Genomic DNA, 24,407 nt, shown 5'->3' on the forward strand with positions numbered 1-24,407 from the left:
TACTGAAAGTAAAGCTTCTCTTTTATCATAGCAGTAACACATTTTTAAAGTAGCCCTGCAGGTTTAAAATACAGGATTATTTCTGAACCGGCAACCATGGCATTGAGCGGGGTTCTGGGGAGGCTGCTGTGCTCCGCCCGGCCGGCCGGGCTGTGCTCTCGCGCTCTCCCGGGCCGGCCGGGCGGAGCCGTTTCCCCGGCGCTGCCCTCGCTCCCGGAGCGGGGCCGGGACCGGCAGCGGGGGCGGCACCGCGGGAGCGGCCGCCGGCGGCTCCCATTGGTCGAATTTGGATCCGCGGCGCCATTGGTCGGAACGAGCCGGAGCGCGCCGCGTCCAATCAGCGAGCCGGCGGGGCGCGCGCAGGAGCTATAAAACCGACCGCTCACGGGGCGCGGAGGCACGTGACTGCGTCAGTCGGTTCGTGCGGCGGCGTCGGAGCGGGAGCCATGTCGGGTCGCGGGAAGCAGGGCGGCAAGGCGCGGGCCAAGGCCAAGTCGCGCTCGTCGCGGGCCGGGCTGCAGTTCCCCGTGGGCCGCGTGCACCGGCTGCTGCGCAAGGGCAACTACGCGGAGCGCGTGGGCGCGGGCGCGCCGGTGTACCTGGCGGCCGTGCTGGAGTACCTGACGGCCGAGATCCTGGAGCTGGCGGGCAACGCGGCCCGCGACAACAAGAAGACGCGCATCATCCCCCGCCACCTGCAGCTCGCCATCCGCAACGACGAGGAGCTCAACAAGCTGCTGGGCAAGGTGACGATCGCGCAGGGCGGCGTGCTGCCCAACATCCAGGCCGTGCTGCTGCCCAAGAAGACCGACAGCCACAAGGCGAAAAGCAAGTGAAAAAAGTCCGAGGAGCGCTCCCAACCTCAAAAGTAACCCAAAGGCTCTTTTCAGAGCCACCACTTCCTCATAAAAGGAGCTGTACATCCTAGTAAAAAAACCAAACTAAACACTTCCCTTCCCCCTCCCCTTTCTCAGAAAACCTAAAATGTAACTAAAATGAACAATCCCCCTAAAACACCCCAAATCCTTTTAATCTTAGCTCTTGGAAAAAATCCAAAACCAAACCGCCCTAAATACTTTGCATCTTAGCTCTTAAATGATGATCAAAACTTTGTGAAATCTACTGTGTAGTAAAATAAATCACTTCGTGTTAATTAAAGTTTGTTAAGATTGTAGGAAAGAACCTCCACCCCCATCAGGCCTCTCCTTTTATCAGCTCGGCCCTCTGTGAAGTTCAGGTAATTCACTGATGTATTTAAAAACAGCCCTGTCCCCTCTGAACAACTTTTAGACCTACAGATATTGTTGGAAGTTTTTTGGTTTTCTTGGTTTGTTGTTTTTCTTTTTTTTTTTATTGGTTTAGTTTTGTTGTTGTTTTGTATTAAAAGGCATTCTGAGTTACTTATCCTTATTTCTCATTAAAAATCTTTGAGCTGCTGAGCCCATTTTCTGCCTCAAATCTGAAGCAGTTTGAGAATAATCATTCATCACAACACCCAGGCAATCTGAGGTGAAAGGGACTGTTGCCAGTTTTGATTCCATCTTCTACATAATGCTAAATATAAACCATAAATATGCTGAAATAGAAACATAAAATCTGCTATTATTGGTCAAAAAACATATTTTAATAATTATCCATTTGAAAACATAAGTTACATTAATCATAACATTGTCCAGAATTTTAGTATCACCAACAGTTACAATATCAAGAGGTAAAAAGGAGGTTACAGGCCTTTGTCAAAACAATGGGTTATAGGCATTAATAAACATGTCATAGAATACTTCTTTTTATGCTTTGTACTCTGAAAAACAAAGTGCATTTATTTTTAATTGAAGCTTGGTCTTGGAAAAGAGCTTCTAAAGAGTGTCCCCCCTCTTGCTTAGCAGCCAGCTGCTCCAGTGCAGCAGATCCATCAAGACACGCCATTTTTAGCATCAATTCCAGTGTAGGGAGCAATCACTGGACAGTAAGAAAATGGAATATTTAGGAAATTGCTGTGAAAGAGGAATCCTGACTGATCACTGGAGCAAGTTTTAATTTGTTCAAGTAATGGCAAAATCAGCAGCAGCAGTGTCTCCTTAAACAATGATGACTCAGATTTTTGCCAATCCAGCTGTATCAAAATAAAAACACTGACATACTATGAAATGAGAGGCCACTGGTTATTATTATTAACAAAAATTGGCCGTGTTAAGTTTTTATGTCACCTAAATTATTAAGAAAGTGAGTATTTCTGTGGCAGAGGACGAGGGAACCATGTCTGCATTGTGTGCACTGAGCAACACAGCACAAACTGCTGTGCTGTAAAAAGTCACCTCCTTCGGTAGGACAAAAAGCCCTTCACGGGACTTTAACCCGCTCCTTGCCTTGCTGCATAACACACCAATTTAATTTCTCTTCATTATTTTGAAAGAGGTAAATGGTTTTGGACAAAGGAGCTAATTTCTAATCCATATTCAGTGCTCAGGATGAGCCTGTGTTACTTACTCCTCTTTGAAATCAAATTGCGACTAAAATATCGATCTAAATCCCTCCTTTTCAGTTCAGATTAAGAGAAGACCCTTTAAAGAACGTTAATTAATTACTTTGGAAATCTGGTTCCCCACATCGCGGATTTTATTTAGAAGGAAAAACAAAAGTTTCTGTCTCCCGAGGTCTGTTCAGGTCCAGGACTCGGTGTTTATCGCCTCTTTTTTAGCTCACCCATTGCCTCTTCGAAAGGAAACTCGGCCGAGGGGAGCAAGAGTCTTTCTTCTCCACGCCGCCGCGAACCGGGGGGGGGTCGGTGGCGGAATTTCCGCTAAAAAGGGCCCTTTTGGGCTCCTAAGAAACACAAACCGAGCGGGGCGAAGGCACCTTCCAGCCGGCCGCCGGGGCGGGCCCTGCAGCGCACCAATCAGCGCGCGCCTCGCTCTATAAAAGCCAGGCCGCCGACTCGCTGCAGGCCCAGTGCTCTGCCCGGCTCCGGACCCGGCCGGCACCATGTCCGAGACCGCGCCCGTCGCCGCTCCCGCTGTCTCCGCGCCCGCCGCCAAGGCCGCCGCCAAGAAGCCGAAGAAGGCGGCGAGCGGCTCCAAGGCCCGCAAGCCCGCGGGGCCCAGCGTCACCGAGCTGATCACCAAGGCCGTGTCCGCCTCCAAGGAGCGCAAGGGGCTCTCGCTCGCCGCGCTCAAGAAGGCGCTGGCCGCCGGCGGCTACGATGTGGAGAAGAACAACAGCCGCATCAAGCTGGGGCTCAAGAGCCTCGTCAGCAAGGGCACCCTGGTGCAGACCAAGGGCACCGGCGCCTCCGGCTCCTTCAAGCTGAATAAGAAGCCGGGGGAGACAAAAGAAAAAGCGACCAAGAAGAAGCCCGCAGCCAAGCCTAAGAAGCCGGCGGCCAAGAAGCCCGCCAGCGCCGCCAAGAAGCCCAAGAAAGCGGCAGCGGTGAAGAAGAGCCCCAAGAAGGCGAAGAAGCCGGCGGCTGCAGCGGCCAAGAAAGCGGCCAAGAGCCCCAAGAAAGCCGCCAAGGCCGGGCGCCCCAAGAAGGCGGCCAAGAGCCCGGCCAAGGCAAAGGCCGTGAAGCCCAAAGCGGCCAAGCCCAAGGCAGCCAAACCCAAAGCGGCCAAGGCGAAGAAGGCGGCGCCCAAAAAGAAGTAAGGTGCCTGAGAGAAATTGAGTCTGCTCATCTAAATAAACCCAAAGGCTCTTTTAAGAGCCACCCACTTAATCTCAAAAAGAGCTGAAACACTATGGTGCTACATCAACAGCCCCGAATCAGTCACAGATTTCGGTGGGAGTTCACAGGGCGTTAATAAAGTTCAGATTTTGGGTACGAGTGCGCTCCTCAGCGCCTGCGTGGGAGATTGGGCTCCCTTTGCAAGGCAGCGTGTCCCTGGGTGCGTTTGGGAACGCTGCGATAACAGCTGTGCCCGCCCCGCCCCTGCCCATTGACCGGCGCCGCCCGGAGCCGAGGGAGGTGGTGTCGGCGGAGCGGCGAGCGCCCTTTGCTCCGGTGCCCGGGGCCGTTTGAAAGTGCCGCCCTGGGCCGCGATTGGGCCCGCGCCGCCTTCCCGCCGCTCCGCCCTCCGGGGCCCGACCCCCCCGCGGCCCCAGCCCGGCCGGACGGTGACGCGCGGAGCCGCGCATCGGCCCTCCCTCCCTCCCTCCCTCCCTCCCCTCCCTCCCTCCCTCCCTCCCTCCCTCCCTCCCTCCCTCCCTCCCTCCCTCCCTCCCTCCCTCCCTCCCTCCCTCCCTCCCTCCTTCCCTCCCTCCCTCCCTCCCTTCCCTCCTCCCTCCCCTCCCTTCCTCCCTCCCTCCTCCCTTCCCTCCCTCCCTCCCTCCTTCCCTCCCTCCCTCCCTCCCTCCCTTCCCTCCCTCCCTCCCTCCCTCCGAGCCGGGGGGCTGGGTAAGGCGGGCCGGGGATCAGAGCACGGACGGGAACGTGCGGGCCGTGCCACGGCCCCGTCCGGCGGCAGCTGCAGCGGGGCCCCGGTGCCGCGGCGGGGCAGGAAGGGCTGCGCCCCACGCTCCGGTTCTCCCCGGCTCCCTCTAAATCCTGCAGTAAATCACTGAGAGCCCTTTTCTCGGCAGTTATCTCCTGCGTGACTCTGGGGCCATGGGTGTTTTAAGCCCGAAACGCCGCAGTTGAAATATCTAATCCTACTACGTGTACAGACCCCCCCTCTAAATTAAGCCACCAAGACAGAAAAAAAACCTTTTTTATTTTACTGCTTTAGTGCATTTGGAGTATGTGCTACGTGTTTTGCGTAAAAGGCATTTAACCCTTAGAAAATTTACCAATTTCACCTTCTCCGCGGGACTTGGAATTGGACAAGTTGTTGCTGCTTTTTAGTCCCTTTTGAGAAGGAACCGGATTAGAGGTTGTGAACAAGTTGATATACCGCGCATAAACAAGATACTTTCTAAAAATATTAGTAGGTACATTTAAACTTGCTAGAACACCAAGTGATCTAAAATTAACGTGCAAATGTTAAGCTATTTACATACCTCCCCACTAAAATCATTGATTCAGCTCTTTTATTGAAAAAATTGGTGGCTCTTAAAAGAGCCTTTGGGTTAAAATTGACGGTCCGAGGCGCCCTACTTGGAGCTGGTGTACTTGGTGACGGCCTTGGTGCCCTCGGACACGGCGTGCTTGGCCAGCTCGCCGGGCAGCAGCAGGCGCACGGCCGTCTGGATCTCCCGCGAGGTGATGGTGGAGCGCTTGTTGTAGTGCGCCAGGCGCGAGGCCTCGCCCGCGATGCGCTCGAAGATGTCGTTGACGAAGGAGTTCATGATGCCCATGGCCTTGGACGAGATGCCCGTGTCGGGGTGCACCTGCTTCAGCACCTTGTACACGTAGATGGAGTAGCTCTCCTTGCGGCTCTTCTTGCGCTTCTTGTCGCCCTTCTTCTGCGTCTTGGTCACCGCCTTCTTGGAGCCCTTCTTGGGCGCGGGGGCGGACTTGGCCGGCTCGGGCATGGCTGCTCTCCCTGACTGCGCGGTCACAGCGATATGCCGGATAATGCGATTACTGCTGTATTTATAGGGCCCTTATGCAAATTGCTGGTATCAGAAAGCAGCACTTCCATTGGACAACTTCCGTAGTGACGTCATTCGCAGACCGAGGTGCTCTGCTATTGGTACTTTTTAAACACCACGCTAGGATTGGTCGTTGATTCGAATACTATCAGCCAATCAGAATGAGCTCTCTCAATCCAGCCCTGGTGCCGAAGCTCCGCTGCGGCGCGGCCTCTCCCCGGCCCGGGGTCCCCCCCAGCACCCGGCGGGTTCGGAGCAGCAAAACTTCCTTAAGGGCATTTCTGAGGAAAGAAAAAAGCAAACCCAGAAACAAACAACTTGTGAGGGTTCTGCTACTGTTTTTTTTTTCTTCCTTTTTTCTTTTTTTTTTTTTTTTTTTCTACAAGAAGGAGCATATCTTCATAGAACAATCTGTAACAGCCACGGCATAAATGTAAAAGGGAAAATGATGCAACAGATGCAAGGAAAGATATGGAGTCTGGAATACAAGCACTGTTAATCGTGTTTAGAACTAATCCTTTTGGCCCATAGAGTGTGGTTTCTTTTTCATCAATTTAAATGAGATGGAAGTGGTGATTTAATTTGTAACATTAAATGATTGGATTTCTTCTCAGATGGAATAAGTATTGGAAGTATGTGTTTAAGCCAAAACCATGATAACCCTAAAAATTAGATGTGGATTTTATTCTGTAGTTGGAAATTATCACAAACCAGAAAATCAAGCTGTTTTCTTGTTAATATGAATTCATTGTGCAAGAGGAAAATATGATTTTATTTCCTTTTGGAAACTTTAAGGACTGTTCAAAGAATGGACTTACCTGGTATCAGAGGAGAAAGGTTTCTTGTGTAGGCTCATGCCACCTGTCGGGGACAAGGGAAAAAAGAGATCTTAGCAAGCTGGTCTTGCTTCTGCTCTCTTTTCCATTTTACCGTGCTGAGCAGAAGCACAGATCCACAAAGATCTCCGGTCTGTTTGCAAAGTAGTGGAGTCTGAAGGGAAGCAGACAAAGAAAGGGTGGAATATTTTTCCTTCCCAGTGAGAAAGGCTTACTTGAAAGTGCTTCTGCTATTCATATCTCCTAAACTGTGGAGGCAAAGCAGTGTTGAAAAGAGCAGCTCAATTCTGCCTTGGTTATCTCGCTGCTCTGCTTTAATACCTGCCCTCTCTCCACAGCCCTGCTGCCTCTCATCCACAACAGGCATCTTTGCTGGAGATTTAGATTAATTTCTGAACATAACTTTATTTTAATGTGGTGTAATTTTCTATGGGGAACACAGAGAAAGGAACCAAGAAGTCCCAGGAAAAGGTAAAGAACAACTTGGCCATCAAGAGGAGACAGCACATAGCAATAAGGAAAATTGCAAATTTACTGATGATGATGAGACACATCTGTCTTGTGGTTGGGATTATTTGGGAAAATTTTAAAGTGCATGAGGAACCTTAGAATCACATTTGAGAAGCTGGGTTGCAAGGCTGTGGGCAGCTATTGTAGATCTTTCAGTTGTTGAGACTGAAATTTTAGGCATAATTGCATGATTTGCTCCATACTTTGTCACCTGTAGCTGCAAGTTTTCTATTCTAGTTTTGTAAATTGTTGAGTGTTGTTATCATCTGAAGACCCTGTAACTCCCTGGAGAAACATTAAATATATGTGTCATTTCAATAACAAAATTTAAGTGTACTAAAAAAGACCAAGATAAAAAAAAAAAAAGAGCAAAGAGGGGAAGGAGGCAAACCATGCATTTTTCAAAAAAAAAAGAAAAAGAAAAAATGAACATTTAAAACTATTAATACTAAAGGTAACTAAGATGACGGAACTCATTAAAATGAATGCAGCTGTAGGACAGCAGTAAGGAAAAAATACTGGTTGTGTTCAAAAAGTAATATTAAATGAAAAAAAAACAGTGAAAGGAATAGTTCAATAGCTTCAGTAAAGAGTGAGACCATGAAAATCACCACCACGTGCCACTTTTTAAAAGCACATGAAGTGTGGTATAGGTTTTTGTCATAGGTATAGCAGCAAGAGGCATAAATCAGCTCCTTCATCAACACATCAGACCCACAAAAAAACCAAAGCTATGTGATCATGAAGTCTAGGACATGGGATACAAAAAAAAATTCCACCACGGTGGAAATTTAAAGGGTTGCCCTGACAGGGAATAAAACAAGCAAACACATGCGTAGCATCTTACTCCCGTTTCTGAGCTCTCGGCAGAAAAGGGTTCATTTACCGCAGAAGCGGGACCGCTCTGTCCCCTGCCGGGCCGGGCCCTTTGTCGGGCACAGCTCGCTGGCGGCGGCGCAGCGCGGGCGGGACGCGGTTCCGCCGCCATTGGCCGGGCTGTGCCGCAGCCCCGCGGCCGGCGGGGCCCCGCTCCGTGCGGGCACCGAGAGCCCTCGGGCGGGGCCGGGCAGGCGGGCGGAGCGCGGCGGGCACGGGGAGAGCCCGGCCGGATCCGCTCCGGGCCCCGCAGGGTTCGGGCTCCGGGGGCGGGGCCGGGCCCGAGCCGGGAGCGACGGCGGCAAAGGCCCGGCCCTCGGGGGGAGGGGCGCGCACAGAGCCCGCCCCGGCCCGGCCCCGGCGCAGTCCTCAACCAGGTCGGACCGCCGCCCATATAGAGCCGCGCGGGGGCTGGCTTCCTTCATTGCCTTTGCTGCTTTGAGAGTGTGACGATGTCTGGCCGGGGCAAGGGCGGCAAGGGGCTTGGCAAGGGCGGCGCCAAGCGCCACCGCAAGGTGCTGCGCGACAACATCCAGGGCATCACCAAGCCGGCCATCCGCCGCCTGGCTCGGCGCGGCGGCGTCAAGCGCATCTCGGGGCTCATCTACGAAGAGACGCGCGGCGTGCTCAAGGTCTTCCTGGAGAACGTCATCCGCGACGCCGTCACCTACACGGAGCACGCCAAGAGGAAGACGGTCACGGCCATGGACGTGGTCTACGCCCTCAAGCGCCAGGGTCGCACCCTCTACGGCTTCGGCGGTTAAACTTAACATAGTTCTAACTTACACTGTTTTAAACACCAAAGGCTCTTTTAAGAGCCACACACAATTTCACCATAAGAGCTGTTAATTACTAATCCTTATATACGTGTTGATAAGGTTATTAAAAAATTCTTACCTGTAAAAGGTAAGAATTTAGAAGTCCTCATGGGGCTATAGTCATTGGTGGTGAATACGCTAGTGAATGTCCACCCAGTGCAGCTTGCATCACGCGCTGCTTATTTGTTTTTAGACCCAGGACCCTAACTGCGGCACGATTGTGTAAAAGCGGCGCCTGAGCTCTGGCGGTTACAGGACGGAAGTGTCTGACGTTACGTTGTACTTTCTACTCCAATAGGAATGGACCAATTACGATGCTATAATTTGCATAACGCCGTTATAAATAGGGGGGGTAGGCGCCATTTTCGATGTTGTTGTGTTACGGGGAAGATCCTGGCAGGAAACATTAAGGATGCCTGAGCCGGCGAAGTCTGCTCCAGCACCGAAGAAAGGCTCCAAGAAGGCGGTGACCAAGACGCAGAAGAAGGGCGACAAGAAGCGCAAGAGGGCAAGGAAAGAGAGCTACTCCATCTACGTGTACAAGGTGCTGAAGCAGGTGCACCCCGACACAGGCATCTCGTCCAAGGCCATGAGTATCATGAATTCTTTCGTCAACGACATCTTCGAGCGCATCGCGGGCGAGGCCTCGCGCCTGGCGCACTACAACAAGCGCTCCACCATCACCTCGCGGGAGATCCAGACGGCCGTGCGCCTGCTGCTGCCCGGCGAGCTGGCCAAGCACGCCGTGTCCGAGGGCACCAAGGCCGTCACCAAGTACACCAGCTCCAAGTAAAAGGATACAAATTATAAACCAAACGGCTCTTTTAAGAGCCACCACACGTTCCTTATAAGAGCTGTGATTGCAAATACCACTTTTTAAAAATGTGGATTATGTACTATGAATCTCAAGAACTAACAGTATAGGTTCGAATTATTACGCAATTTTTCAGAATTCTTATCCTCTGCATTACTAGCTTAAGTAATTACAAGCTCTATTTGTGAAACTTGTGTGTGGCTCTGAAAAGAGCCTTTGGTGTTTTAACAGTGTGAGTTAGAACTATATTAAGTTTAACCGCCGAAACCGTAGAGAGTGCGACCCTGGCGCTTGAGGGCGTAGACCACGTCCATGGCCGTGACCGTTTTCCTCTTGGCGTGCTCCGTGTAGGTGACGGCGTCGCGGATGACGTTCTCCAGGAAGACCTTGAGCACGCCGCGCGTCTCTTCGTAGATGAGCCCCGAGATGCGCTTGACGCCGCCGCGCCGAGCCAGGCGGCGGATGGCCGGCTTGGTGATGCCCTGGATGTTGTCGCGCAGCACCTTGCGGTGGCGCTTGGCGCCGCCCTTGCCGAGCCCCTTGCCGCCCTTGCCCCGGCCAGACATGGTCACACGCTCCGCTCAACACCGCACTGCACTCTGTTATCTTCCCTCAGGGCCGCTTTATTACCCGGGAGCCGACCTGGTTGAGGACTGCAGGAAAAGGCGTGGTCTCCTCCCCGGCCCCGCCTCCCTCGCGCGGCGCGACCGCGGCGCTTTCCCGCTCCCGCTCCCGCCGCTCGCCTCCCTTGGCTGCTCTCCCGTCCCGCCCCGGCCGTGCCCCCGCGCGGTCACAGCTCCCCGGAGCTCCGAGTCTCCGCCCGGAGCAGGAGCCGGGATCGCCGCACCCTCTTCCGGCGCCCCCTTTGCCTCCCTTCCCCGCTGCCCGCGGGTCTGCGGCAAAATCCTGCCAATGCGGGCCCTCGCCCTGCGCTCCCTCCCCGCCTCTCATGCGCTGCTCTCGCCTCGCTCATCCCAGCTTCTGCTCCTGCTTTGGACGCTTCAAGTGTTCCTTTTTGATTTTTCGGTTGTTCGCATGTGCCTGCATCGACACCTTCCTCGGGAGAATTTTTATAATCTCTGCCAACCTTGTTCTCTGCGACCTACAGCTTCTTTCTAAGTTCTTTTTGTTTAAAACAGCAGGGGAAGGAAATGCTCAAGCCGTGTCATGCCTAGAGGACTTTTCCTTTATTCCTTTTTTTTTTTTTTTTTTTTTTTATGTAATATCGAATTTCCTCAGTGAGGATTAAAGGGTGAACAGTCCTGTGGCCTGTGTTTGTTTTACTGGGCTTTGTTTGTTTGTTTCCCTGGAAACAAAAGCGCTCACATGTGCTAACACATACATCTTGTCTGTCATACCTTTACCTATGCAGGATATTTTTCACCATTTCTAGGAAAGCTGAAAGCATAGAAAATAAGAGACCATAAGGCAGAAGACATTGCTTGCCACAACATTTTCTGGGAATGCTTCTTACGAGGGAAGTAGGAGACCTCTTCTTGCCCCACACTGTAATGGAAAGACAATTTCAAGTTTCTCTCATTTGGGTTATCCCCTTGCTAAACATGCACCATTTAAAATAGGAATGCTACTCATAATTTTACAGTCAATACCAAAATACAGGTGAATGTTCCAGTACTACTAAGTTTCCTGGATTAAGGCAGGATTGAATAAACTGATAAATTTTCTTTCCTGACATAGATGCTATAAAACTAATTTATATTGAGATTAAACTCAATTTCACAATTAAAGAACATTTAGGGCCACTTGGCATTTTCTTTTTCTAATTTTATAGCAACATTTTTTCATAAATTTCTATTGATTTGGGGTAATAATGAATAATCTTTACAGTTACTAGAGGAATATTGACATAGAAATAAATAAATCTTTTAAAAGTATGAAAATAAGAATTTACCAAAGAACCTTTTAGGGATTTTGTTTCGGTGTTTTTTTCTGGTTTAATTTGCAATTAGTCTTCATATTCTGAGAACTCTTATCATTATAAAACATTTTCACTGGAATGATTTTGTGTAACTTTGAAAAAGAAAAGGAAAAAATGTGCTGCTGTAACAATAGTCACATTCCTTAGGATCATTCTTTCTTATTAATGACTCACACATTTTAGGGTAAGAAATTTCTTTCTTTACCTGCTCTCATCCTCTCAAAAGTGTAGTAGACACATGATCAAAAAGGAATCTGCTGTCTTTTATAAGACAGATTTATCCAAACTACTTTTTCCAAACACAGGAAAATAATGAAACATTTCTGGATTTGGTTGGTTTTGCTGGGGTTCATTCATTTGTTTGCTTGCTTGTTTTGCTGTGGTTATCTTTCAGCTCTTTTTCTATTTCCCTCTGCACCAGACAACTTTGTTCAAAGCTCTTCAGCCTTCTTTTATGAAGCCATAAACTTACTGATAGAATCTATTCTATAACTCAGGCAACTGCTTGGTTTGGAATTGCGACTCCAGCGTTTAGGGATGCATCATAGTGCATTTGCTTTTCATTCTTCCCTAACATGAGGCCCTCTTGGCTTTCCTGCTTGGTCACCTCCTGATAAGCACGGCCAGCCAACCTTCTGTTTGATTCCCACATTTCAGCTGCAGTCTTCCACAAGGCAGTGACCCATCCATTTGCACCTGTGTGACACTCTCCTGTCACATCAGCCTGTTACACTTAAAAAAACCCATAAAAAAACTAAAAAAAAAAAAAAACCACCCCAAAACAACAAACCCCCCAAAAACCGACAAACCTCACCCTCTAAAGTCTTGAGGATAAAATTTTATTACTTGAAAGCGTTCTTAAAATACAGCATATACAGCTGCTTGCAAAATACTGTGTGTTATGAAATACCTCTATAATGTAGTCTTGCTGCCATGCATTTTAGGGCCTTTAAATCAGATGAATTTTATAAGCATGGTAAGAAATTATTCCCATTTAAAGATCCCAGTTACAGATCTTTGAAAACATATAATGACTGCATGCACACATGCACGCACACACATTACAATTGTAATTCAGTCCTCACATCATGGAATCAGTATTGAACTCACTTTTCATTTTATTTCAGCGTAGGCTGCACTCGTGCTGCTGCGAGGTGAACTCAAACTCTGCATGCACCTGCCTAAACAACCACAAAACCCAGCAAGGACTGGCCTGGAATTGCTGTAGACTCTGTTACAGTTTTCAAGCATTGGATGCAGAGCTGAGGTGACACTTCTGTTCTGGAAATAGTTCTGTGTTATATTGGCCTACACTGAGAATACCAAAGGAGCCTGAGAGTGACAGATGCTGGCAACCACTCCATTTTCCTTTGGCGTCTGTATATTTACCACTCTTGGACTCTTAAATGCATCCCTCCTGGAAGTGAACCAGTCCATATCCATGTAGTGATCTTAAATTTTTCAAAACATGTTCCTTTTCCCGAAAAACAAAACCACAACAACCTGTCAGATGAGTCTGCCTGGAAGAACTGATGGGAAGTTCAAAACTGGCCCAAATAAGGGAAATAACATTTAATTTCAGCAACCAACAGCATACTTCATTTAGGAAAAAGGAGGGGAAGATAACCATCCTTAATGTTCTGTTTCACAACATAACTAACTTGAATTGCAGCTGGCCCTGTCTGTTGCTTAGAAGTGTTTCAATCTCAGTGTGACAAGGATTTTGACAGATCTAGCTGACTGCAGCAAAGCATTCAGAAATTCTGAAGTGCCACTTATCATTACATTGGTGCAATGGAGATCTTACCTGTTTTCCATCTATTATCAGGAGTTGGAATTAATTCAGGAAACATTCAGACCTCAGCACACTGAATTGGCATCTAACACACACAGAGATTTACATTTGACTTTTTGTTGTTCCTGAAAAGCTGCGTCTCAGAAACACTTTTTTGTTTTGTTTTGTTCTGTTCATGTGTTTTTTGGTTTTCGTGTGTGCTTTGTTTTTGGTCAAGCCTCTCACATCATGCCTTCAGCTCTAGATCCGTATGTTCATTACAGCATTGGCACACTGTCCTAAAATCCATGGGACCATATGGAACACTTACAGAGAAGTATGTCATGTGCCCTCTGGATCAATTACTTTCCTACTGATGGCATCACAAGTTGAAGGTCTTACAGGCCAGAATTTTTTGTGGCTTCACAGATCCATCCTGATGGATCAGTGCTGTGCTTGGAATAGCATAATAAATGAAAATCCATGTGCAGAGGGAAAGGGAATACCCATAAATACATCAAATACTCCTGGCACTAGATCTTCAGAAACAGAGTGATGAGCAAGAACAAAGTGTATAGAGAGAAGCATTAAGGACATAGAGGATATATAACAAATTTTTTTTAATATCTTAACTACATTTAACCCCCTCATGAGAACAGATGACAGCACAGCAGGGCACAGACTTGGCTGATGTGTAAAGACAAACTGATAATTAAAAAAGCATCTTCATGTTAATGGACTAAAACCTCACAGTGCTTAAGGGTAAAAGAACACGAAGGATGGGGAACCAGATATGGAACTGAACTTTGTCATTCCATGTAAAGCACTGGATAAAGCGCCAGAGGTGACCCAGATGAGAGAGGTGAGGAGGGAGCAGTGTTGGGGCAGGGCCACGCTGCCCTTGTCATGTCCTTTGCCACGCCAGTGTCCCTGCAGGAGTGGGTTTGTGACTCTGACACGTCACCCTCAGAGCAGGCTCGGGCTGAGGCTGGAGTGCCCAGGAAGAGAAAGGGGTGGCGAAAGCAGGGCTGGGGCAGTGCCAGGTTCACCCTGGCATGGCTTGGGTGGCACCACTGCCCCTGGGGCTCTGGACTTAGGGGCTCTTTGAACCTGGAGCCAGACCAAAAAGCACCTTTAGACTGAGGTGCAGGGCACCACGGCTGGCACAGATGACAGCAGTATGGAGTGAGCAAGGTTGGGGCATGTCCTTTGCCACCCCAGTGTCCCTGGAGCTGCAGGATTTGTTTCTCTGATCCCTATCACTCATCACAGACTTGGGCTAAGGCCTCCAGCCAGATGGGCTTACCCTGTTTTATGTACAAATGGGTTTAATTCAAACTCAGTTTGCATTGGTTTGATACATTAGTGTTCCTTTAGTTTGTTTTCTTTTTATTACTAAACCCTGGTATTGCCATAACAGCTTCACTGAGAACAGAGCTTTCCATCTTGTGTTACAGGAAACTTCCATTAACTGCATTCTGCATATTCTCATGATGTATTAAGTAGTTTAGCATTAGTGGCTGGAGTGGTTGTAGCATTAGGCCACAAGAGCTGATCAAAATAAAAGGTTTTGTTAAAAGCTAATGGTGCTACAGTAACCAAAGCAGAATCAAAAAGGTAGGGGAAGACCAAGAAACAACTACAAGAATTGAGGCAATGTCAGATAAAAAAAAACACAGAAAAAAACAAAAAAAAACCCAAAACCAACCAACCAACCAAAAAAAATAAAAAACAAAAACAAAAAAAAAAACAAAACCCAAACAAAACCCAAAACAAAAAAAAAAAAAAAAAAAAAAAAAACAACCACAAAAAACCCAAAAAAACACAAACCCAAAAAAAACCCCAACCCAAAACAAAACAAAAAACCACCTCACAACTCCTAAAACAAAACAGACAACTGACCAGAAACAAGTGATGGACTTGGGAATTGAGTGCTGGGTGCCCTGTGTGGGATTAAAGTTTAATTTTTGGTGTAGTGGTCACCCTTCAGAGACACCCAACTCAAGCTGAAACCTGAGAACCAATGAAACACAAATTGGAAACATTCACTAGGACAAGGGCATTAATCAGCAGGATCCTAGGGTCAGACCCTGTTATTGTGGCCAGTGTAATTAATGCCATCATGGGAGTAGCTGACAAAGTGCTTTCTAATATATAATATAATTTTTTTATAAATGTGGATAGTGTTGTGACCATGTTGTTTGCACATCTACAATCTGACACGTGCTGGGGCCCAGGCTGAAGGTAGAATGTGACCTGAAAGAGAGGAGAGGAGAGGAGAGGAGAGGAGAGGAGAGGAGAGGAGAGGAGAGGAGAGGAGAGGAGAGGAGAGGAGAGGAGAGGAGAGGAGAGGAGAGAGCAGAGCAGTGATGGCCAGGCCTGTAGGAGAGGTGTGGTTGGCCAAGTTCAAACCTGAATTTGGTGGAATGAACAGGTGATTCAGATGGTGAAGAAGCCCTCAAGAGGGACTTGCAGATTGAAACATGTTTAGACCTATCTTTGCATGCTGGCCTGCATGGAAAGCACCTTTACAAAATACTTACACTAAAATAGTTAATTCAAATGAGAACCTTGCTTTCATATGGATATTTATCTGTTCAGATTTTTTCAGAAGCTAATAGCTGTCAAGTAGGACTGATTCAATTTCTTTTTTTTTTTTTTTTTTTTTGTTCTAGAAAGATGCTGTCATCAGACCTTTTATATATTTGGATGAAATGAAGAATTTCAGCAGAATGTCAGTAGTGATGCTCTGTTTTACCTGTTGGGCTGATAAGAACATTCTTCCAGGCCATGATTTTAATTTGAGCGAGTTCATCCATGGAGGATGATAAAGGGCCAGGAACAGTCCTAGCCAAGTATCTTGCTGAGCATCTAAAATCACCTGCAAATGCACCTTAATTACCAACAGCAGCTCTCAAGCCCATCCTCAGCTGCTCAGCACAGAGCTCTTGCTCACATCCAGCTTTGCCTTGGCAGCATTCTTTTATCTCAGGCTCCCCTGCAAAAAGCAAAAAAATGCAGCTGAACCTTGCTGGCACCAGAGGAACCTCCACGTTTATTCCCGCTTGGACTTAGGGAATCTTGCACCACATCACCTGTGTCTGCCTGACACCCATTTGCTGTGCATTACACCCCAAAACTACTTCAGGCTCAGGCATTATAATTTATGGTTTATATAAGACCTGAGAAAATAAAGAGCACTGCACATCTTTCTTTCTCAGCTGATGAAGTGTTAAGTGTTTTTCTTTTTTTACCATTCGAGCATGCAACTCTCTCTGAATTAATCCAAATACTTAATTTAGTAAAACAGTTTGAGGTCTTCAAAAGACAAGAGGAAAAGAGAGATGAAGGCAAATAAAACCTGTCTCCCTGTCTCACTGCTTAAATATAATTTGTTTCTTCAACATGCAAAAAAACCCAAAAAACCAAAAACAAACCACAAACCCAAACCTCCTCTCTCATCCCAAACCAAAAAACCCATTAATTCTGATGCTACATTTTTCTGAAATGTAACTAGTCTGACCAATAGCTTCTATAAGATATCAAATCTCTTCTAAACAAACCGCTAGAAAAAGCGATTTTACTTGATTTAATATTTATTTTTCCTATAAGCATATGCAAACAGGTCCAGGTAAACATGTCTTTGGCCGCATCAGAAAATGAAATGAGTTAGCTTTCACTACATCTCATTTCTGCAGTCCCACTAGCAATCTGCAGAAATACAAAAATCTGTTTGGAAAAACACCAGTCATATGCAATGAACAAATCTGGGGGGATGGATGAATAAATCTCAGCAGAGACTTCTGAATTCCCAAAGCCCGGCTCCCCACGCCTCCCCCCCTCCCTTTTAACCCTCCGAGGCTCAGAAACAGAAAATGGCTGAAAGCGAGAAAAACAGGGGAAAGAAAATGGTGTCGAGGCTCTTGATTGGTCGGATTTTGCTGCAGAGTCCAAGTTTCTCACGGAGAGAAGGAAATATTCCTAAAATGAAGGTTTTATCAGCAATTAAGACTAAACTGAACCTTGCAATCTTAGGCTTTCTGGGAGAAATATTTCCTCTAAGCATTTCTCAGCGGCTCCTTGTTTCCTGGTTTGAATGAAGGCTGTGTTTAAGCTTCTTAAAGCCACCGGTACTCATTTGCAGCACCGAAAAACCAGAGGAACATAATTTCCAGTAATTCAGTGGAACAGCAGGCTCCCCAGATTACCTAAATCTACCTGTAGCATTAATATATATATATGTAAAGGGACCAGAAAGTCCGAAATAATTTTAGAAATGTACATTTTTCAGGCAACTACACATCTAATGACTAGGAGAGCAGGGGTGTGTGTGTGAGTGAATTTACAGTCAGGGAGAAATCCGTTTTCTGGGTAGGTTCACAAAAATCACTGAACACGACGAATGGGGAAGAGCCTCCATTTAGAAATTATTCTAGACTTGCTAAGTTTTCAAGCACAGATGCTTCTTGGAAAACACTCGGCCTGCGGTAACTTCAAGAAACCTTTTTGGGAGCCTCGATAACGACAGAGAAGATTGATGCAGCCAAAAATCCCCAACCATCCATTAAAGATGTCACACGTGTGGTCCTCGACGAGACTCCAGCAAGGAGTACGCACACGGCTCGGGAAAAGGACTCTGAAAACATCCTTGCCTCCACCTTGGAGTCCACCCGCCCCTCCACCGCTTTTGGAAATATTTTATCTCGGGAATAAATTGCAGCACTTGAAATGGGCTGGAAATGCCCGCGGGACGTCGCTCACGACCAGGAGCGATAGAGCACTGAGGAAAGCACCGATGGAGAATCCTTCCAGGGAGGGCGGGAAAGGAGTTCTTGCGCTCTCAGAAACAAAGTGAGTGCCACAGGCCCTCCCAAAAACAAAACAATAAAAAAAAAAAAGGGGGGGACGGGACGGCGAGATACAAGATACGATATTGAAATATTGATGCTGAAAAACGGTGAGGTTAAATGAGGGACAGAGAGGCAGCGCATCGGCAACACACAGGAGAAATTTAGAGTGCATTAAACTTCTCCAGCCAGGGGAGCACGATTCTACAGAACTTCCCTTTGCGAATTCAAATAAATTATATCAAGACATGCTAACAGATAAAACCCACTTATCTTTTAAGTAGATAGCTTCCCTTGGAGAACAGTGAAAGCTGTTTCCTACAACCAAAATGACGTGAGATAAAAAATGGAGACCAGTTTTCAACCCTAAAAGAAAATTTGACTTATCAAAATCACTTTAAAAGAATTAACTGCACAACAGTTTTGCAAAACTCAAGACCTGACTCCTATAAAATACAGTTTATGCGTAATTTTGTACTTACTTGACGCGCAAGATCCTCTCGACTATAAGCCACCCCAAAAACATCACTTCTTACACATAATTAGGATTTTACAGCTCCTTAATGACATTGTGGTGGCTCTTAAAAGAGCCTTTGGGTTTTCGATGGTCTGAAACTTCCGTCTGCCGACAGCTCAGGCGCGCTCTCCGCGGATGCGGCGGGCCAGCTGGATGTCCTTGGGCATGATGGTGACGCGCTTGGCGTGGATGGCGCACAGGTTGGTGTCCTCGAAGAGCCCCACCAGGTAGGCCTCGCTGGCCTCCTGCAGCGCCATGACGGCCGAGCTCTGGAAGCGCAGGTCGGTCTTGAAGTCCTGCGCGATCTCGCGCACCAGGCGCTGGAAGGGCAGCTTGCGGATCAGCAGCTCCGTGGACTTCTGGTAGCGCCGGATCTCGCGCAGCGCCACCGTGCCGGGCCGGTAGCGGTGCGGCTTCTTGACGCCGCCCGTGGCAGGCGCGCTCTTGCGGGCAGCCTTGGTGGCCAGCTGCTTGCGGGGCGCCTTGCCGCCCGTCGACTTCCGCGCCGTCTGCTTCGTGCGCGCCATCGCTGCCCGCCGAGGATCCCGAGCCGTGCAGGGAATGGACACTGAGCCGGCAGCGGCCACTGGGGCCGCTATTTATGGGCAGCAGCGCGCTGTGATTGGCCAGCGCGCAGAGCCGGGCTGCCATTGGACAAGGGCCGAGTTTGAAAATCCCGCGCGGTGCGGGCCGTGGGGGGTGAAGGGGGGGGGCAGGCGGGAGCCGCCATCGCCGCCGCTCCCCGCCCTCCCCCGCCCCCCCCCCCTCCCTGCCCGGAGCGGCCGCGCTCCCTCCTCTCTCATCCCTCAGCTCCGCCCTGCCGAGCGCCACTGGCGGCCGCCCGGAACACTCGCACAGCTGCAGCCCGCAGCAGACGTGGAGTTTTTACTCTGTCTCTGCCGTGGGTTTCTCGCAGCCTCTGCCCGGGACATCCTAGATTTAAGCCTCTTTTAAAAGGCGTTTACCCAAATGCAGCCTTCCCTGCGCATCCCGAGCTACCTGAGGTTCGTTAAAGCGCTCATCCTCGCTTTTCTGTTCTTTTTTTTTTTTTCTTTCCCCCAAGTCTCTTATATTTACTTCTGATTTCCTATTGTGTTGTCACTTGCGCATTTCTTAATTCTGCCGTATTTCCACTGCACGGTGGTGTATTTTACTAATGTCTTCGACATTATTAAAGTACACCACTTCCTTATGAAATCTCTAGGACTAATAAAATTATGCTGTTCTCTATACCATAATGCACCTGCATTGCCTGTCACTATTTGTTTCGTTAAATATCGTCTTTAAATCATTACAGGTTAATCCCTAGTTTCCCGGTAAACAAGCCCCTTTGGTTTATGGCCAAGTCACTCCAGAATGACATCTCGTATTTAAAGGGGACAACAAACTGTCTTTGTGAATAACTAGTACGAATAAATAGTCTGAAATTAAGACAGAAAGCTTTAATGGCTTTAAAACTCTTTAGGGGCTTAACATGCTTTTTATAGACCTGCGGGGCCAACTGACAGAACAGAACAGACAAGAGGACCCAAATCTTTCTAGATACCTGAACAGGATAAACATTTTTCCCTCATCTTCTGACAGCGTGTTCTAACCCAGTAACTAAAACAGTACAAGCACCACTCACCGATAAAAAACTGTGATCGACTCTTTTACTGAATATATGGGTGGCTCTGAAAAGAGCCTTTGGGTTAAAATTGACGGTCCGAGGCGCCCTACTTGGAGCTGGTGTACTTGGTGACGGCCTTGGTGCCCTCGGACACGGCGTGCTTGGCCAGCTCGCCGGGCAGCAGCAGGCGCACGGCCGTCTGGATCTCCCGCGAGGTGATGGTGGAGCGCTTGTTGTAGTGCGCCAGGCGCGAGGCCTCGCCCGCGATGCGCTCGAAGATGTCGTTGACGAAGGAGTTCATGATGCCCATGGCCTTGGACGAGATGCCCGTGTCGGGGTGCACCTGCTTCAGCACCTTGTACACGTAGATAGAGTAGCTCTCTTTCCTAGTCTTTCTACGCTTCTTGTCACCTTTCTTTTGAGTCTTGGTGACGGCTTTCTTGGAGCCTTTCTTAGGAGCAGGAGCGGATTTGGCTGGTTCCGGCATTTTACGGGTCTGTCTACACCTGGCTACCGCAGGAACGACGTAGGTACGAAACCGGAGCCACCCTTATTTATAGAGACGGTATGCAAATGAGATGACTCAACACTGTCCTTCGCTATTGGACAGCTCCGAGCTCAGTGACGTCAAATACATTGGATCTTCCATTGGTTGACTTTCTTATCTTCATTCCCATTGGCTAAATTCACAATCCCTCTCTCCTCCAATCAGAAGCCCAAGCCAGCCTCAACAGGAAGGTATAAAAAGGCAGCGCTAAAGCTTTTAGTGCCTTTACTCATTTTCGCGGCGTTTTTTTTTTACTCCTGTCGCGCAGTTTTTCCGCGTACTCGGCTTTTTTTTTTTAATCCAGCTCCGTGAGCCATGTCGGGTCGCGGGAAGCAGGGCGGCAAGGCGCGGGCCAAGGCCAAGTCGCGCTCGTCGCGGGCCGGGCTGCAGTTCCCCGTGGGCCGCGTGCACCGGCTGCTGCGCAAGGGCAACTACGCGGAGCGCGTGGGCGCGGGCGCGCCGGTGTACCTGGCGGCCGTGCTGGAGTACCTGACGGCCGAGATCCTGGAGCTGGCGGGCAACGCGGCCCGCGACAACAAGAAGACGCGCATCATCCCCCGCCACCTGCAGCTCGCCATCCGCAACGACGAGGAGCTCAACAAGCTGCTGGGCAAGGTGACGATCGCGCAGGGCGGCGTGCTGCCCAACATCCAGGCCGTGCTGCTGCCCAAGAAGACCGACAGCCACAAGGCGAAAGCCAAGTAATTCTCGTCTGACTAACAACCCAAAGGCTCTTTTCAGAGCCACCCACGTCTTCCTAGAAAGAGCAGGAACGCTTGACCCCAGGAATACATGCTGTATTAATATACCGGAAAACTTGAATTCTTAAGAGGCGGTGTCTATAATGTTATGTATCTCTAGGCTCTGCCTTGGTGTTCTGTAGCTTCCTCCCTTTTTTCTTTATCCTAGAAGTTACTTATGTAAGCGTGCATCAGTAACCTTTTTGAAAAAAAAAAAAAAAATCAATAAAAGGCAGCGGTTTCCACGGATGAATTCGGTCACCGCTGTATGGTTTGAGAGGAGATGTGGGCTCCACCAGGCTGCCTCTCCCTCCCAGCCGGTGGGTTCCGTGGGGGGCAGCGCCGCTCCCCGGGGCAGGAAGGGCGGGGCGGGCCGGGGCGGCCAATGCGGCCGGAGCGCGGGGCTTTCAAACCGCGGGGAGCGGGGCCCTGCCCTGGGCCGGGCTGGAACGGAGGCTCCAGAGCCTCCTGCATAGGGGTTCCTGCCGTTTGCTGCTTTCTGTGCTTCTCTTTTCTCTGTTTTGCAGCCTTTCAGGCTTTAAGATAACCGTAAGTACTTTCCTGGGGCGCAGTCCAGGAGGGTTTCCAAAAGGTGGCATCAGGTGTTTTGAATTAAGAGTTCATTATTGTGATGGGTGATGGTGACAGCTGCAGAACTGGCTCGAGTGTCAGTTCGTGTAGAAGCCCTATGGAAAGTCACATATGCCCGGGAAGGGAGTCAGGATGTACTAGTCTGGCCCTGAACTGGTGTTGTAATTATTTCTCCTTCATCCTGGCAGAATGAGGTGCTCTTGACATTTTTCTGCAAAAGTCTCCTTTACTTATAAATTATGTTCTCCTGGATCCTGCTGCCTTTGGCTTCTCTCAGCTCTTAAGCACCGCTTTTTTGGCTTTGGTAGCCTTAGTTGTCATTTCAGGGCCCTTGGTTGCTACGGCTGCCTGGGCCTTCTTGGCTGCGGGAGCCCCTGGCGCCCCTAGAAGAGGGCACGGCCTTCAGATGTGGAAGCTGTGTTCTTTGGAGCTGCCAGCCTCTGCATCGCCCCTCTCGGGGTGCCAGGGGCTGGAAAATCCCGGTTACATGCCAGGGATCGGGATTGGCAGGGAGGAGCTTCCGCGCCATTGGTGCCTGCGGGGCCGCGCTGCTGGGGACGGCGGCAGCTCCTCTCTCCCTCCTCCGAACGGGGTAATTTTGGGGGTTTTACCTTTGTTTGTTTGTTTTTTTTTTTTTTTTATTTTTAATTTTGTTCTCGCTGTAAAAAACATGGCCTACCCTCCTTTGTTAGAATAGGGAATAGGTGTAGATAAATGACGCTGTAGCTTGGTTTTCTATCAGTAATGTTTTATGTGGAAAACTGCCCGAAGGGAAGGCAGGAATGCAGCGCCGGGAGCCTCCGAGTGAGGCTGCCCAGGGGCTGGGGAGGGGGTTTTCTTTGTTCCTGAAATCCTCCCTTGAGAACTAAGGCGAGGAAAACTCTGCTTTTCCTTTCCCCCTTTTTTTCCTTTTTTTTTTTTTTTTTTTCTTTTTTCCGGTGTTGTGCCTCAGGAGGCGGAGGAATGAGTCACTGGGGCCTTGTGTTAATGGAAAATGTTTTTCAGGCAGAGGGAGATAACGTGGGAGTGCCCGGCTGAAATCTCGCTTGGAAACAAGATAAGAATTGTGGCTCTGTTTCTAAGTGGTATACGATTCTTAAACAATTTTCAAAGGTTGTGTTATTTTCTGTTGCTTGGTGATTTTTTTGGTTGTTATTGTTTTGGGCTTTTTTTTCCTTTTTTTTTTTTTTTTTTGGGTTTTCTCCATGTTTATTATTTTGGATTTTCCTTTTTTTTCCCAAAATAGACAGAAAGAAGACTTCTCCCCCCCCTCCTTTTTTAAAATAATCTCTGTTCTGCTGGAGAAATTGCATTAGATATTAATAATCTACCATTCAGAGCTGGACTTTGACACAGCAGGAACTGCAGGACTTTATTGGTAACCATTCTGAAATTTGATGCTAGAATTAGGTTTAAAACACTTCAGGGTTTTTTGGTCGTTTTTTTTTGTTTGTTTGTTTGTTTTTGTTTGTTTCATAATTGCAATTTTGCTCTATTTTGCATATTTGGCAAAATAAGCTTCCATTGGTGTATATTTAGTAGAGAAGGAAGAGATTATGTGGGCCTGGAGAAGGGAGTTGATTTGTACAAGGTTCTGATTGGGCCATTTGAAAATCCTGAAACAGAAACCTCTCGGGTTTCATTTTTGCCCTTGAACACAGGGTGTGAGGAGGGAGCATCTCTTTTCAAGACCAATATTCGTATTTCCTTCTCAGGCACTTCAGGGTTTATGTTCTGCTTCTCTTGGAAATCGCATGTTTTGGTTTTGTTGGGTTTATTTCTTATTTCCTCTCTCCCTCTCCCCCCTGCTGATGTTTTAAAAATAATTAGGAAAATGTATTTTAACAGTTTTCAAATAAGATATAGGTAGGTTGTATTGTAGTGGGAAGTGTTTGTTTTTTTTTTTTTCCATCATGTTCCTCACTGGACACTCGTTAAGCTCAGCATTGTAATCCATTATGTTCACGATTTTCTAGCCATGTTTCCTCCTTGAGACAGCTCATGTAATGAGCTGGCTTTCCTTATACAGAGATTTTAAAATATCATGACATTTTCTATGCCACCAACAGGATTTTCATGATGGGTTTAAGTATATTTTTGTTAGTAGAGGAGATTTGATGAGTTCTGTATGCTAACTCCTCTTTTTCTTCAGCTAAATTATGCCTGGAATGTTTTAATGCAATTGCTGCATATCTGAGTTTCTCCTGGCCAGTCATTCACAACTAATGGAGAAGGGCAATATGTTTTTCTACCTCGGGTAACTGCTTGTTATAAATGCACACATTTTCTGTCTGCATACCACAGTTAAATGAAAGACCATTTCAATATATAAAAGGTTTTTATATATTGAAATAGAAGAGAGAAATGTATTATATCACTTCTTTGAGTATGGGACAAATGAGGGTTGAAAGTAGTGTTTTTTTTAAAAGCACAATATTTTATTTCATTGCAGATGTGGAATTTCCC

General features: G+C 48.0%; 8 protein-coding genes across 8 annotated transcripts; 5 read left to right on the plus strand and 3 right to left on the minus strand.

Annotated features, from left to right (window-relative positions):
• The first annotated feature begins 419 nt into the window (after positions 1 to 419).
• On the plus strand, positions 420 to 1,413 carry LOC132073684 (histone H2A). Its single transcript, XM_059472886.1, has one exon. The coding sequence runs from the start codon at positions 447 to 449 to the stop codon at positions 834 to 836; it is 390 nt and encodes a 129-aa protein (XP_059328869.1). The 5' UTR covers positions 420 to 446; the 3' UTR covers positions 837 to 1,413.
• A 1,247-nt stretch (positions 1,414 to 2,660) lies between these two features.
• Positions 2,661 to 3,704, plus strand: LOC132073406 (histone H1). Its single transcript, XM_059472456.1, has one exon. The coding sequence runs from the start codon at positions 2,983 to 2,985 to the stop codon at positions 3,637 to 3,639; it is 657 nt and encodes a 218-aa protein (XP_059328439.1). The 5' UTR covers positions 2,661 to 2,982; the 3' UTR covers positions 3,640 to 3,704.
• Positions 3,705 to 5,004: 1,300 nt separating this feature from the next.
• LOC132073759 (histone H2B 1/2/3/4/6) lies at positions 5,005 to 6,362 on the minus strand. Its single transcript, XM_059472987.1, has 2 exons — positions 6,342 to 6,362; positions 5,005 to 5,804 (listed from the first exon to the last, which is right to left on the minus strand). Exon 2 carries the CDS (start codon positions 5,461 to 5,463, stop codon positions 5,083 to 5,085), a length of 381 nt encoding a protein of 126 aa, XP_059328970.1. The 5' UTR covers positions 5,464 to 5,804; positions 6,342 to 6,362; the 3' UTR covers positions 5,005 to 5,082.
• Positions 6,363 to 8,192: 1,830 nt separating this feature from the next.
• On the plus strand, positions 8,193 to 8,573 carry LOC132073133 (histone H4). The gene has a single exon (XM_059471921.1). It carries the CDS (start codon positions 8,198 to 8,200, stop codon positions 8,507 to 8,509), a length of 312 nt encoding a protein of 103 aa, XP_059327904.1. The 5' UTR covers positions 8,193 to 8,197; the 3' UTR covers positions 8,510 to 8,573.
• Positions 8,574 to 8,953: 380 nt separating this feature from the next.
• On the plus strand, positions 8,954 to 9,356 carry LOC132073132 (histone H2B 7). Its single transcript, XM_059471920.1, has one exon. It carries the CDS (start codon positions 8,976 to 8,978, stop codon positions 9,354 to 9,356), a length of 381 nt encoding a protein of 126 aa, XP_059327903.1. The 5' UTR covers positions 8,954 to 8,975.
• A 102-nt stretch (positions 9,357 to 9,458) lies between these two features.
• Positions 9,459 to 9,958, minus strand: LOC132073771 (histone H4). Its single transcript, XM_059472999.1, has one exon. The coding sequence runs from the start codon at positions 9,941 to 9,943 to the stop codon at positions 9,632 to 9,634; it is 312 nt and encodes a 103-aa protein (XP_059328982.1). The 5' UTR covers positions 9,944 to 9,958; the 3' UTR covers positions 9,459 to 9,631.
• Positions 9,959 to 19,482: 9,524 nt separating this feature from the next.
• On the minus strand, positions 19,483 to 20,591 carry LOC132073760 (histone H2B 8). The gene has a single exon (XM_059472988.1). The coding sequence runs from the start codon at positions 20,548 to 20,550 to the stop codon at positions 20,170 to 20,172; it is 381 nt and encodes a 126-aa protein (XP_059328971.1). The 5' UTR covers positions 20,551 to 20,591; the 3' UTR covers positions 19,483 to 20,169.
• Positions 20,592 to 20,861: 270 nt separating this feature from the next.
• LOC132073750 (histone H2A-IV) lies at positions 20,862 to 21,590 on the plus strand. Its single transcript, XM_059472978.1, has one exon. It carries the CDS (start codon positions 20,926 to 20,928, stop codon positions 21,313 to 21,315), a length of 390 nt encoding a protein of 129 aa, XP_059328961.1. The 5' UTR covers positions 20,862 to 20,925; the 3' UTR covers positions 21,316 to 21,590.
• Positions 21,591 to 24,407: the final 2,817 nt, after the last annotated feature.

Source organism: Ammospiza nelsoni, chromosome 5, assembly GCF_027579445.1.
Source record: "Ammospiza nelsoni isolate bAmmNel1 chromosome 5, bAmmNel1.pri, whole genome shotgun sequence".
NCBI classification, from domain to species: domain Eukaryota; kingdom Metazoa; phylum Chordata; class Aves; order Passeriformes; family Passerellidae; genus Ammospiza; species Ammospiza nelsoni.